The sequence below is a fragment of the Heptranchias perlo genome, chromosome 9, assembly GCF_035084215.1.
Source record: "Heptranchias perlo isolate sHepPer1 chromosome 9, sHepPer1.hap1, whole genome shotgun sequence".
Taxonomy (NCBI): Eukaryota; Metazoa; Chordata; class Chondrichthyes; order Hexanchiformes; family Hexanchidae; genus Heptranchias; species Heptranchias perlo.
Genome location: NC_090333.1, coordinates 83,913,754 through 83,928,843, shown reverse-complemented (window position 1 = coordinate 83,928,843; position 15,090 = coordinate 83,913,754). Strand labels below are relative to the sequence as shown.

General features: G+C 49.4%; 1 protein-coding gene across 1 annotated transcript in view; it reads left to right on the top strand.

Annotated features, from left to right (window-relative positions):
* rabgap1l (RAB GTPase activating protein 1-like) overlaps nt 1–15,090 on the top strand; it is a 550,110-nt gene that overhangs the window by 355,727 nt on the left and 179,293 nt on the right. Inside the window, exon 15 of the mRNA XM_067990829.1 lies at nt 3,436–3,510. Coding sequence (XP_067846930.1) covers nt 3,436–3,510 — 75 coding nt within the window. The remainder of the gene's footprint in view (nt 1–3,435; nt 3,511–15,090) is intronic.

Below are 15,090 nucleotides of genomic sequence, written 5' to 3'. Positions count from 1 at the left end.
GTTTATGTTACTCTCTCCTATATATTATCTGTTTATGTTACCCTCTCCTATATATTATCTGTTTATGTTACTCTCTCCTATATATTATCTGTTTATTTTACTCTCTCCTATATATTATCTGTTTATTTTACTCTCTCCTATATATTATCTGTTTATTTTACTCTCTCCTATATATTATCTGTTTATTTTACTCTCTCCTATATATTATCTGTTTATGTTACTCTCTCCTATATATTATCTGTTTATTTTACTCTCTCCTATATATTATCTGTTTATTTTACTCTCTCCTATATATTATCTGTTTATGTTACACACGCTGTCTCGTCTCAGGGTTTTTTGGTCATTTTCCCCACAAAAATGAATTGTTAAAGATAAAGGTACTTTTAATGTTTCTTTTTTATCAAAATGCATTCTCACAAGTTTTAAAATAAAAGACTCCTGGATGAAAGATGCTTAATTTTTGGAATGAAAGTTGTTTTCCCAAGAAAATAAACAATAAGCAATGTGTTAGCTTGTCTGGGTAATTGAAAACAGTCTCTCACCCATTGTGTTGGCAAGTCCTTTCATCCCTACGTCTATGTGTGTGAACAGATGGGAAAGAGACTTTTTGGAACATGAAGGCTGAGAGTACATTGAGGTTTGATTTGAGCTTTGCTGAGGCGAAAAGGTTCAGAAATACCGGAGGATAATCAGAAAGCATGCTGTTTAAGTCAAGTAAAATGGCCCACCATTGTGGGCCAGCATGCCGTGTTCTTTATTTTGTATTATTATGCAAAGATAAGTTGTGTGGATTGAATGAAGTGAGTCCGGACTCAGTGGTTGTTCACCTTACGGTGAAATAAAGCAGCTCAACGTTTCGTATCAGACCCCATCTCTCCCAGTGTTTGCTCAGTCTGCCTTTGGAGAGATTGAAGAAGTGTGCGTGTGAAAGACACAAATATTCCGTTCAGCTCAAAAGCGGCTACTGTTGTAATGTCCCTGGGTTACGCGATCGTAAAATTAGATATGGGGCAGTGTGAGTCCTTCCCATAAGACACTCAGACCACGTACGGGGGCAACTGACACCACTAAACCCACGAAGGAGCCTCCAGCAGACCTGAATTTGTAACACTCTCCTATACTGTAAGTATGAGACACTCTCCCATGTAGTATCTCTATATGTCATATTCCCAGTATGCATATCAGCCCCAACCCCTATACTTTGCTGAAGTTCTTTTCCTATAAAATGAGACAGCACAGAAGGAGGCCATTTGGCCCATCGCGCCTGTGCTGGCTCGTTGAAAGAGCTATCCAATTAGTCCCACTCCCTTGCTCTTTCTCCGTAGCCCTGTATATTTTTCCCCTTGAAGTATTTATCCAATTCCCTTTTGAAAGTTATTATTGAATCTGCTTCCACCACCCTTTCAGGCAGCGCATTCCAGATCATAATAACTCGCTGTGAAATAATAATTCTCCTCATCTCACCTCTGGTTCTTTTGCTAATAACCTTAAATCTGTGTCCTCTGGTTACCAACCCTTCTGCCACTGGAAACAGTTTCTCCTTATTTACTCTATCAAAACCCTTCATGATTTTGAACACCTCAATTAAATCTCCCCCTAACCTTCTTTGCTGTAAGGAAAATACCCTAGTTTCTCCAGACTCTTCACATAACTGAAGTCCCTCATCCCTGGTACCATTCTAGTGAATCTCCTCTGCACCCTCTCTAAGGCCTGGTGCCCAGAATTGGCCACAATACTCTAGCTGAGGCCTGAGCAGTGTTTTATAATGGTTTAGCATCACGGTTAACATAAGATGTCTGACCATCATAATCGATCAGTACATCAACCATTTGCTAAGTAGCAGCTTGATGTGACCGATTTGGATATGCATTCTGACTCAGTAATGTGTGCCTGCACTCTCAAGGGATCGAGCCTTTGCTTGGAGCACTGGTATCCGTGAATTGATGAGGGGCCACTGCAATTCTGAAGAGGTTGTGACAGCGCAGCAATGATATATAACTTAGATCGGCCTTTAATGATGCTTGGTCTTTGGTAAAGTGCTTCTACGTTACTTACTGAGTGTTCTCCCCTCCATTTGCACAGAGACACAGAATGAGCAGTTCTTTGCAATCGTTCTACAGAGAGAAAGGCCCGTCGTTAAAATCCTCATGAATGTGTTTCAAACAAAGTGGGATTTGTTGCTGTGTTGGTGGTCTGTTCATAAAAATTCAACGTCGTCAGTAGCTTTGTAAACTTCCTTAAGAGTCAACTATAAAGAAGTCAAAGACACAACCGAATGTGGAGTGACAGGGTTGAGGGGCCCTGCACACAGTCCATGCATGAAGGTGGCTGCTTCCCAAAGACAGCCAATGAAATACTTTTGAAGTGTAGTCGTCCCCTCCGACAATGCAGCACTCCCTCAGTACAGCACTGAAGTGTCAGCCTAGATTATGTGCTCAAGATGGGGCCTAAGCACACAACCTTCTGTCTCAGAGGCGAGCGTGCAACCACTGAACCACGGCTGATTCCTTAGTGATTGAGACTGATTAGATACCAAACAGTCTGGAGTCTGACACAATAACCTCTGTAACATGGTCCTGCACAGGGAGAGGCAAGTGGATGCTGCACAGAAGTCAGAAACACACTACCACCCTATCCCCAGTGCACAAGGACAGTGACACTCCCCATACCCCTCTGCCTCTCCACTTCCCTCTCCTCATCTACTACGCTCCTTCAAACCCACCTCTCTGACCAAACTTTTGGTCACCCCTCTTAATATCGTGTTGTTTAGCTTGTCGTCCATTTTTGTGTGATTACACCTCTGTGACGTGACTCGGGACGTTTTCCTACATTAAAGGTGCTATAAAAATGCAAATTGTCTCAGCAATTCCCCAGAAAGGATAGACTACCCCTGCACACTATTGTCCGAGCTGTGCAAACCCCAAGGTGTATAAAACCCCTGTACAAGTATGGGCAGGTGTGCTGTCTGCAAACACCCTGTTAACATGTACAGCTTACACCAGTAGTGGGCCATCTTTCTCTTTACACAATTCGGAGCGAAACTATGCACTGACCTCAGCTACTAATTGTTAAAGGTTTGGCTGCTTTGCTGTTTAGATGTGTAATGGTTGCCTCATGAAACAAAGTGTTTATTTACAATAAAAACACCACTGCAGGTAAAAAAAAAAGAGAAAATTAAGGTTGGCCCTAGCTGTCAGAATTGCTGGAATTTTAGTGATTTTAATTAGCGTGCTGGTAAAACAAAATATTCTGTGGAGAGATGAGGGGACAGTGCACCCCCTTCATTTAAAAACGATAAGGATCCCTGTTGAAAACGCACCATTCCATTAAACTGGGAGCTCCTCTTGTTGGGATGATCCTGATGGACACAGGAGCAATGCTGGTGCAGCTTGCAGCTGAGCCTCGGTTTTCATTGCTGTCCTTTCTTCTCCGCAGGCGTACTCTGTGCACGATGAGGACATTGGTTATTGCCAGGGTCAGTCCTTCCTCGCCGCTGTTCTCCTGTTGCACGTAAGTAGATTGCTGTGCACTGAGCGACAGGTCGTGCTGCAGTACGCAGTACTTCGGTATAAGGGATTCCATCCTTAGGCACAGTGGGGGCCATTTTCAGCTGCCACGGCTGGGCGGTGATTCAACCGGTTAAATCAGCGGAGGGAAAGCCGGGCGGGTTCGAGAGCGGGCGTGCATTCCGTGCCACCAGGTGCCAAGGCTGAAACTCAGCCCCAGTAAGTTTCACGTGAGGAGGTGTTTGGGTGTTACCGTGTTACTGTCCAACCCGCAAGCACAGGCTGGGAAGTTTAGGGTATGGAAGGTGAGAATAGAAGGATATGCGCCAAGATTCTAGATGTTCGGAAATCTTTGTCAAGTCTGTTTCTAGGCTAAGCTTCACTTCCTATAGCTTTTTTTGGGACACTGGGTGACTTGTAAGTTCCTCGCTGCTGTGCCCTGTCCCATCGACTGTAAACCTGGCGGGGGCGGGGAGAGGGTGGGGATTTGGGAAGATTGACCCGGCAGCAGCAACTACTGAAGTTGGAATTCTGTGGCGACTCCAAATTGGAGCGGGAATCTTTTATTGCCGGCAGCAGGAATGTGACGGCCTGTTTGTAACATCGATGGCTCTAGCAGCGCTGGTCTCTATACTCCATACTCCAGTCATTGTCTGCCCTTACTTTCAAGTGGCTTTAAGGTAACGGAAGTGCAGGGACCCTCCGCTGCTCAGCTTACAGTGGGGATGCCCAAGCTGCCGCCCTGAGCCCGACTAACCTGGACCTCGAAGCTCAGGTGGCTCAGTCTTAACTTGTGCTTCTTACTCGCTGGTTTATCCAGTTTGAATTTCTGAGGCCTTGAGGTTTGAAAAGGCCTGTTGCCCCGTTGCTGAATAACCGAAAGCCACCGGTATCAGGGTGGATCATTGTCGTTTTCACGGGGACCGGGTAAACTGGCAGAGCGGATCGGCCGCCCACCTGCTACAGAACCCGCTGAATTTCACCTCCATCGGTCCACAGTTCAGCTCCCAAGCCACGAAGGTGTAAATAACCCCCAGTAACTTGAGAGGTGTGTAAATGAAGGGGGACGTGGCTTCAAACTTTACTTGTAGTCCCCAAGGCTCCCTGTGTGTCTCATGAAGGATCGAGCACCCCTCTGTACAGCATGAGCAGCGTTGCCAGTGTTCGTAGCTGGGCAGAGGACTGAAAGACTGTATAGAACCCTCGCAGAACATGGCGCCAGGTGCCCGTGGGAACGAACCTACTGCCTCAGGGACCAACTGGATATCACTACAGTCACCTGGGGAGATGGTCATTGAATTGTCTCATCTCATTGGCACACTCCACCTTGACCACAACCCTGAGGTTTCATGCTCCTAGCTTCTTCCACGGTATCACAGGGGATTTGATCTGCTGTCCTTTGGTGCACCTCTGCATCCAGAATGAGTCATTGAATACATTCAAGGCTGAGTTAGACAAATTTTTGATCAGCAAGGGAGTCAAAGGATATGGGGAAAAGGCGGGAAAGTGGAGTTGGGGTAAAAATCAGATCAGCCGTGATCTCATTGAATGGCGGAGCAGGCTCGAGGGGCCGAATGGCCTAATCCCGCTCCTATCTCTTATGGTCTTATAGAATGTTACCGGCTGATCTAGGGTGCACGCCAGCACTTCCTCGATTAGAGCAGCCACAGTGTAGTAAGTAAAGCGGAGTATTCTTTTGTGAGGAAAGGAAAGAGAAAGATTTTGCATTTCTATAGCGCCTTTCACAACCTCAGGATGTTCCAAAGCACTTTACAGCCAATTCATTACTTTTTGAGGAGTAAGAAACACAGCAGCCATTTTACGCACAGCAAGGTCCCACAAACAGCAACGTGACAATGACCAGATAGTCTGTTTTCACTGATGTTGGTGATGGACTGGGGTTGACAATTGTAAACAATTTTACAACACCAAGTTATAGTCCAGCAATTTTATTTTAAATTCACAAGCTTTCGGAGGCTTCCTCCTTCGTCAGGTGAACGATGTGAAAATGAAATCCTCGAAATGAAATCGCATTTATAATTCACAGAACAATGCTTGGTGAGTACAGACAGTTTTTTCAACTGCCCGTTGCCAAGGCAATCAGTGTGCAGACAGACAGGTGTTACCTGCCGGGTCTCAGAATATACAAATCACCAAAAAAAAAACAACAAACAAAAAAAAACAGAGATAGAGAGGTAGAAACATAGAAAAGACAGCAACTGACCCGTTATATTAAAAACAGATAACATTTGTTCGCCGGTGGGGTAACGTGTAGCGTGACATGAACCCAAGATCCCGGTTGAGGCCGTCCTCATGGGTGCGGAACTTGGCTATCAATTTCTGCTCGACGATTTTGCGTTGTCGTGTGTCTCGAAGGCCGCCTTGGAGTACGCTTACCCGAAGGTCGGTGGCTGAATGTCCATGACTGCTGAAGTGTTCCCCGACTGGGAGGGAACCCTCCTGTTTGGCGATTGTTGCGCGGTGTCCGTTCATCCGTTGTCGCAGCGTCTGCATGGTCTCGCCAATGTACCATGCTCTGGGGCATCCTTTCCTGCAACGTATGAGGTAGACAACGTTGGCCGAGTCACAGGAGTATGAACCATGCACCTGGTGGGTGGTGTCCTCTCGTTACCCCACCAGCGAACAAATGTTATCTGTTTTTAATATAACGGGTCAGTTGCTGTCTTTTCTATGTTTCTACCTCTCTATCTCTGTTTTTTTTTGTTTGTTGTTTTTTTTTGGTGATTTGTATATTCTGAGACCTGGCAGGTAACACCTGTCTGTCTGCACATTGATTGCCTTGGCAACGGGCAGTTGAAAAAACTGTCTGTACTCACCAAGCATTGTTCTGTGAATTATAAATGCGATTTCATTTCGGGGATTTCATTTTCACATCGTTCACCTGACGAAGGAGGAAGCCTCCGAAAGCTTGTGAATTTAAAATAAAATTCACTGATGTTGGTCGAGGGATAAATGTTGGCCAGGACACCAGGCAGATCTCTCCTGCTGTTCTTCAAAACAGTGGCCGTGGGATCTTTTATATCCAACTGAGAGGGCAGACGGGGTCTCGGTTTAACATCTCACCTGAAAGACGGCACCTCCGACAGTGCAGCTCTCCCTCAGTACTGCACTGGGAGTGTCGGCCAGGATTTTGTGCTCAAGTCTCTTGGAGTGAGACTTGAATCCACGACCTTCTGACTCAGAGGTGAAGGGAGCTACCCACTGAGCCACGGTTGAAACGCGAGCACCTCGTGTAACTGCGTTCGAGAGCCTTGCAAGGACTGCTTGCCCGTGCACACCCAACTCCTTACACGTCAGTCGTGTCACTGTGCAAATAAGTGTGCAGCTTCAGATCTTGCGTGTCTTACTGCACGTCCTTTCGGTGCAGCAGAACTCTCCTCCTGAGGGCAGGAGGCTGATTTGCACTGCTTTCTTACCCAGCTTCACCTTTGAGCATTGAAAGATGACCAGCTACCACTGACAGTGCCACAGAGTGGAGATGGCAGTGCTGTGAATTGAAGCTGCTGCAGGTGCCTCTGTGTTGCTGCTTCTAATGGTGGTGTGATAGATGCGGTGGTGTCTTTGGAATCCCCGGTGGCACGGCTGGACCTGGCGAGCTAGCAAGTGAATGCAACCGTGATAATGACTTTTTTTTTTAAACACACCGTTGTTTTGTGTTGAACCCTGTATTTGGTTCTCTCGATGCCTTAGTGCGGACGTGCACTGCCCAGTGTGATACTGAGCTATGTAGATTGACAAAGTCCCAGGTTCGATCGGATGTGCTGAGTTAGCTACTGATCATTATCCGTGACCCCTTTGAAAGGGGTATGTATTGATCGTGGATGAGAACAGGCTGGGTCTCAGATCTAGTGCCCTCCACAGACAAGTAGGTTGCTGACATTCAATGTCTACGTTTACAGACTAAGAATGGCAGCTGGCACAATGTACCAGAGGACTGCCCGTGCCCATGGAACTGTGCCCCGTGTCAGTCAATGCCATTGGGAGAGGACAAAGTTGGAAAGAAAGAAAAGTATCTCACAGTTTGTGTGCTACGTACTAACCAGGCTGACACACCCAGTGCAGTACTGAGAGAGTGCTGCACTGTCGGAGGTGCCGTCTTTTGGATAAGACGTTAAGCCGAGGCCCCGTCTGCCCTCTCAGGTGGACATAGAAGATCCCATGGCACTATTTGAAGAAGAGCAGGGGAGATTCCCCCCCACCCCACTCCCCGGTGTCCTGGCCAATATTTATCCCTCAACCAAATTCCATCAATGATGTGGAGATGCCGGTGATGGACTGGGGTTGACAATTGTAAACAATTTTACAACACCAAGTTATAGTCCAGCAATTTTATTTGAAATTCACAAGCTTTCGGAGGCTTCCTCCTTCCTCAGGTGAATTTACCTGAGGAAGGAGGAAGCCTCCGAAAGCTTGTGAATTTCAAATAAAATTGCTGGACTATAACTTGGTGTTGTAAAATTGTTTACAAATTCATCAAAACAGATTATCTGGTCATTTATCTCATTGCCGTTTGTGGGATCTTGCTGTGCGCAAATTGGCTGCCGCGTTTCCGACATTACAACAGTGACTACACTTCAGCAGTATTTCATTGTCTGCAAAGCGTTTTGGGATGTCTTAAGGTCGTGAAATGCAAGTCTTTCTTTAAAGAGTTCATAACAATAGCTTTCACCCAATATGGACTTTCAGTTCCACCATAGAATTGTGTTCAAACCCACAACAGATGTATATTTTGGAATGAGTTTCTGTTTGATTGCAGTCTCAGATATGTTAAATGAAATGCAATGTTGAGAGGATTGAGAGTTGAAACATCTTGACTGCAGTCAGACCGCACTCTCTGTCTGAGAGGAAATTGGGTTTGTGCAAAATGATTGGGTCAATTATTGCCAGCTGGCCCACTCTGGTGGGGGAGCAGAGTGTCACCGTTAGACTGAATTCCTCTTCCTTAACCCCATATCCTTCAGTTAATAACATCCAGATTCGTTTCAGCTGATCCTGCGAGAAGACAACATCCAAGGTCTTGTGACAGCAGCTCATTAAAGCTGACCCCCAGCAGTCACAAGCATATTAGGAGAGACCCGGGATTCAATTTACCAGCTCCCATGCCCTTATGATTTTAATTCCATACAGTCTGTCACGGAGCTAAATTAAGACATTCAGCTGGGAAACAAGGGACTTGAGAGACCTGGATAGCAAGGGATCCAGCTGTACCAGGCTAGACAAAGAAATTCGAATCACAAACCACAATTTTCTCAGATGAATGCTTGCGTTGTCAAAAGGAACCACAACAGAACAGAGACACATACCTGGTTCCATTATACTGGGCTGTCTCCATCCTACTGGGCCCTCTGCAACGTAGGGGAGCCCCTCCAGTAAAATGGACCCTTTCCTCCACAGGCCCAGTGTACTGACCTCACTCCCCTGTACTGACCTCACTCCCTGATACTCATCCCACTCCCTTGTACTGACCTCACTCCCTTGTACTGACCTCACTCCCCTGTACTGACCTCACTCCCTGATACTCATCCCACTCCCCTGTACTGACCTCACTCCCTTGTACTGACCTCACTCCCCTATACTGACCTCACTCCCCTATACTGACCTCACTCCCCTATACTGACCTCACTCCCTTGTACTGACCTCACTCCCCTATACTGACCTCACTCCCCTGTACTGACCTCACTCCCTGATACTCATCCCACTCCCTTGTACTGACCTCACTCCCTTGTACTGACCTCACTCCCCTGTACTGACCTCACTCCCTTGTACTGACCTCACTCCCCTATACTGACCTCACTCCCCTATACTGACCTCACTCCCCTATACTGACCTCACTCCCTTGTACTGACCTCACTCCCCTATACTGACCTCACTCCCCTGTACTGACCTCACTCCCTGATACTCATCCCACTCCCTTGGACTGACCTCATCACCTGTACTTACCTCACTCCCTTGTGCTGACCTCACTCCCTTGTACTGACCTCACTCCCTGATACTCATCCCACTCCCCTGTACTGACCTCACTCCCTTGTACTGACCTCACTCCCCTGTACTGACCTCACTCCCTGATACTCATCCCACTCCCTTGTACTGACCTCACTCCCCTGTACTGACCTCACTCCCCTGTACTGACCTCACTCCCTTGTGCTGACCTCACTCCCTTGTACTGACCTCACTCCCTTGCACTGACCTCACTCCCCTGTACTGACCTCACTCCCTTGTGCTGACCTCACTCCCTTTTACAGACATCACTCCCCTATACTGACCACACTCCCCTAAACTAACCTCACTCCCAACACTGCCCTCACTCCCCTGTACTGACCCACTCCCCCTTACTGACCTCACCGCTGATACTGATCCCACTCCCCGATACTGACCACTCTCGCTTTTACTGACCTCACTCCCCTATACTGACCTCACTCCCCGACACTGACCCCACTCCCCTATACTGACCTCACTCCCCTAGAATGACCTCACTCCTCTAAACTGACCCCACTCCCCTATACTGACCTCACTCCCCGACACTGACCCCACTCCCATATACTGACCCCACTCCCGTACACTGACCTCACTCCCCTAGACTGACCCAACTCCCCTATACTGACCTCAGTCCCCCAGACTGACCTCACTCCCCTACACAGACCTCACTCCCCTAGAATGACCTCACTCCCCTACACTGACCTCACTCCCCCAGACTGACCTCACTCCCCTACACAGACCTCACTCCCCTACACTGACCTCACTCCCCTACACTGACCCCACTCCCCTATACTGACCCCACTCCCCTATACTGACCCCACTCCCCGACACTGACCTCACTCCCCTATACTGACCCCACTCCCCTATACTGACCCCACTCCCCTATACTGACCCCACTCCCCGACACTGACCTCACTCCCCGACACTGACCTCACTCCCCTATACTGACCCCACTCCCCTATACTGACCTCAGTCCCTATACTGACCTCACTCCCCTAGACTGTCCCCACTCCCCTATACTGACCTCAGTCCCTATACTGACCTCAGTCCCCTAGACTGACCCCACTCCCCTATACTGACCCCACTCCCCTATACTGACCTCACTCCCTATACTGACCTCACTCCCCTATACTGACCTCACTCCCTATACTGACCTCACTCCCTATACTGACCTCACTCCCTATACTGACCCCACTCCCCTACACTGACCCCACTCCCATATACTGACCCCACTCCCATACACTGACCTCACTCCCCTAGACTGACCCAACTCCCCTATACTGACCTCACTCCCCTATACTGACCTCAGTCCCCCAGACTGACATCACTCCCCTACACAGACCTCACTCCCCTAGAATGACCTCACTCCCCTACACTGACCTCACTCCCCCAGACTGACCTCACTCCCCTACACAGACCTCACTCCCCTACACTGACCTCACTCCCCTACACTGACCCCACTCCCCTATACTGACCCCACTCCCCTATACTGACCCCACTCCCCTATACTGACCCCACTCCCCGACACTGACCCCACTCCCCTATACTGACCCCACTCCCCTATACTGACCCCACTCCCCGACACTGACCTCACTCCCCTACACTGACCCCACTCCCCTATACTGACCCCACTCCCCTATACTGACCCCACTCCCCGACACTGACCTCACTCCCCTATACTGACCTCACTCCCCTATACTGACCCCACTCCCCTATACTGACCTCAGTCCCTATACTGACCTCAGTCCCCTAGACTGTCCCCACTCGCCTATACTGACCTCAGTCCCTATACTGACCTCACTCCCCTAGACTGTCCCCACTCCCCTATACTGACCTCAGTCCCTATACTGACCTCAGTCCCCTAGACTGACCCCACTCCCCTATACTGACCCCACTCCCCTATACTGACCTCACTCCCTATACTGACCTCACTCCCCTATACTGACCTCACTCCCTATACTGACCTCACTCCCTATACTGACCCCACTCCCCTACACTGACCCCACTCCCATATACTGACCCCACTCCCCTATACTGACGCCACTCTCCTAGACTGACCCCACTCCCCTATACTGACCCCACTCCCCTATACTGACCTCACTCCCCTATACTGACCTCACTCCCTATACTGACCTCACTCCCCTATACTGACCTCACTCCCCTATAGTGACCTCAGTCCCTATACTGACCCCACTCCCCTATACTGACCCCACTCCCCTATACTGACCTCACTCCCCTAGACTGACGCCACTCCCCTATACTGACCTCACTCCCCATACTGACCTCACTCCCCTATACTGACCCCACTCCCCTATACTGACCTCACTCCCTATACTGACCTCACTCCCCTAGAATGACCTCACTCCCTATACTGACCTCACTTCCCTAGACTGACGCCACTCCCCTAGACTGACCTCACTCCCCTAGAATGACCTCACTCCTCTAAACTGACCCCACTCCCCTAGACTGACCTCACTCCCCTATACTGACCTCACTCCCCTAGACTGACGCCACTCCCCTATACTGACCTCACTCCCCATACTGACCTCACTCCCCTATACTGACCCCACTCCCCTATACTGACCTCACTCCCCTATACTGACCTCACTCCCCTATACTGACCTCACTCCCCTATACTGACCTCAGTCCCTATACTGACCTCACTCCCCTATACTGACCCCACTCCCCTATACTGACCTCACTCCCCTATACTGACCTCAGTCCCTATACTGACCTCACTCCCCTATACTGACCTCACTCCCCTATACTGACCTCACTCCCTATACTGACCTCACTCCCCTATACTGACCTCAGTCCCTATACTGATCTCACTCCCCGATACTGACCTCACTCCCTATACTGACCCCACTCCCCTATACTGACCCCACTCCCATATACTGACCCCACTCCCCTATACTGACCCCACTCCCCTATACTGACCTCACTCCCTATACTGACCTCACTCCCTATTCTGACCTCACTCCCCTATACTGACCTCACTCCCTATACTGACCTCACTCCCTATTCTGACCTCACTCCCCTATACTGACCTCACTCCCTATACTGACCTCACTCCCCTATACTGACCTCACTCCCTATACTGACCTCATTCCCCAGACTGACCTCACTCTCCTATACTGACCTCACTCCCCTATAATGACCCCACTCCCCTATACTGACCTCACTCCCCTAGACTGACGCCACTCCCCTAGACTGACCTCACTCCCCTATACTGACCTCACTCCCTATACTGACCTCACTCCCCGAGAATGACCTCATTCCCTATACTGATGCCACTCCCCTAGACTGACGCCACTCTCCTAGACTGACCCCACTCCCCTATACTGACCCCACTCCCCTATACTGACCTCACTCCCCTAGAATGACCTCACTCCCTATACTGACCTCACTTCCCTAGACTGACGCCACTCCCCTAGACTGACCTCACTCCCCTAGAATGACCTCACTCCTCTAAACTGACCCCACTCCCCTAGACTGACCTCACTCCCTATACTGACCTCACTCCCCTATACTGACCTCACTCCCCTAGACTGACGCCACTCCCCTATACTGACCTCACTCCCCTATACTGACCTCACTCCCTATACTGACCTCACTCCCCTAGACTGACCTCACTCCCCTAGAATGACCTCACTCCCTATACTGACCTCACTTCCCTAGACTGACGCCACTCCCCTAGACTGACCTCACTCCCCTAGAATGACCTCACTCCTCTAAACTGACCCCACTCCCCTAGACTGACCTCACTCCCTATACTGACCTCACTCCCCTATACTGACCTCACTCCCCTAGACTGACGCCACTCCCCTAGACTGACCTCACTCCCCTATACTGACCTCAGTCCCTATACTGACCTCACTCCCCTAGACTGACCTCACTCCCCTAGACTGACGCCACTCCCCTAGACTGACCTCACTCCCCTATACTGACCTCAGTCCCTATACTGACCTCACTGCCCTAGAATGACGCCACTCCCTATACTGACCTCACTCCCCGAGAATGACCTCACTCCCTAGACTGACGCCACTCCCCTAGACTGACGCCACTCCCCTGTACTGACCTCACTCCCCTATACTGACCTCACTCCCCCAGACTGACCTCACTCCCCTACACAGACCTCACTCCCCTATACTGACCCCACTCCCCTATACTGACCCCACTCCCCTATACTGACCTCACTCCCCTATACTGACCTCAGTCCCTATACTGACCTCACTCCCCTATACTGACCTCACTCCCCTATACTGACCTCACTCCCTATACTGACCTCACTCCCCTATACTGACCTCAGTCCCTATACTGACCTCACTCCCCGATACTGACCTCACTCCCTATCCTGACCCCACTCCCCTATACTGTCCCCACTCCCATATACTGACCCCACTCCCCTATACTGACCCCACTCCCCTATACTGACCTCACTCCCTATACTGACCTCACTCCCTAGACTGACCTCACTCTCTTAGACTGACCCCACTTCCCTATACTGACCTCACTCCCTATACTGACCTCACTCCCCTATACTGACCTCACTCCCTATACTGACCTCACTCCCCTATACTGACCTCACTCCCCAGACTGACCTCACTCTCCTATACTGACCTCACTCCCCTATAATGACCCCACTCCCCTATACTGACCTCACTTCCCGATACTGACCCCACTCCCCCTATACTGACCTCACTCCCCGATACTGATCCCACTCCCCTATTCTGACCCCACTCCCCCTATACTGACCCCACTTCCCTTTACTGACCCCACTCCCCCTATACTGATCTCATTCCCCTATACTGACCCCACTCCCCCTATACTGACCCCACTTCCCTTTACTGACCCCACTCCCCCTATACTGATCTCACTCCCCCGATACTGATCTCATCCCCCTATACTGACCCCACTCCCCCGATACTGATCTCATTCCCCTATTCTGACCCCACTCCGCTACACTGGGATTCTGCTTAACCTGGAGTCTTTAAGGGCCTTGCCCTTCATAGGTGCTCGGTTTCAAATGAGTCAGGTCTCACTGGCACCAGACTGACTTCGGATCACTCAGGTCATCATGACCTCAGAACAGGAGGAGGCCATTCAGCCCTTCGAACCTGTTCCACCATTCAATTTTATATCATTGCTGATCTCGTTAGATCATGGTAGAGTTCGATGAAGTAAGGGGGGAGGAGGCTCGTGTGGAGCATAAACACCAGCATAGACCAGTTGGCCGAATGGGCCGTTTCTGTACATTCTACGTAATGGTCTCTTTCCTGGCTCCAGGACGCAGGTTTTCAACAGAACATTCCTCTTCAGTCTTGGGACTAATATTGGCAGCCATTTTGCTGGCGCCAATCACCCAGTTGATGAGAGTTGGAATTGAACCATCTATCTCACTGGCCCCAAGTGCACTCCATATCCCAGAATGGTGAGTTCAGCCAAAGGTCAGCAGCTGCCTTTGACTTGATGGAACTCGAGGCACATTTTACATGGATTCAGTTGATAGAATTGCCTTCCTCTCTCTCTCTCTCTCACTGGATGAAGAGCATATCTCCAAGGTACAAAGACCTAGCCACAGTTG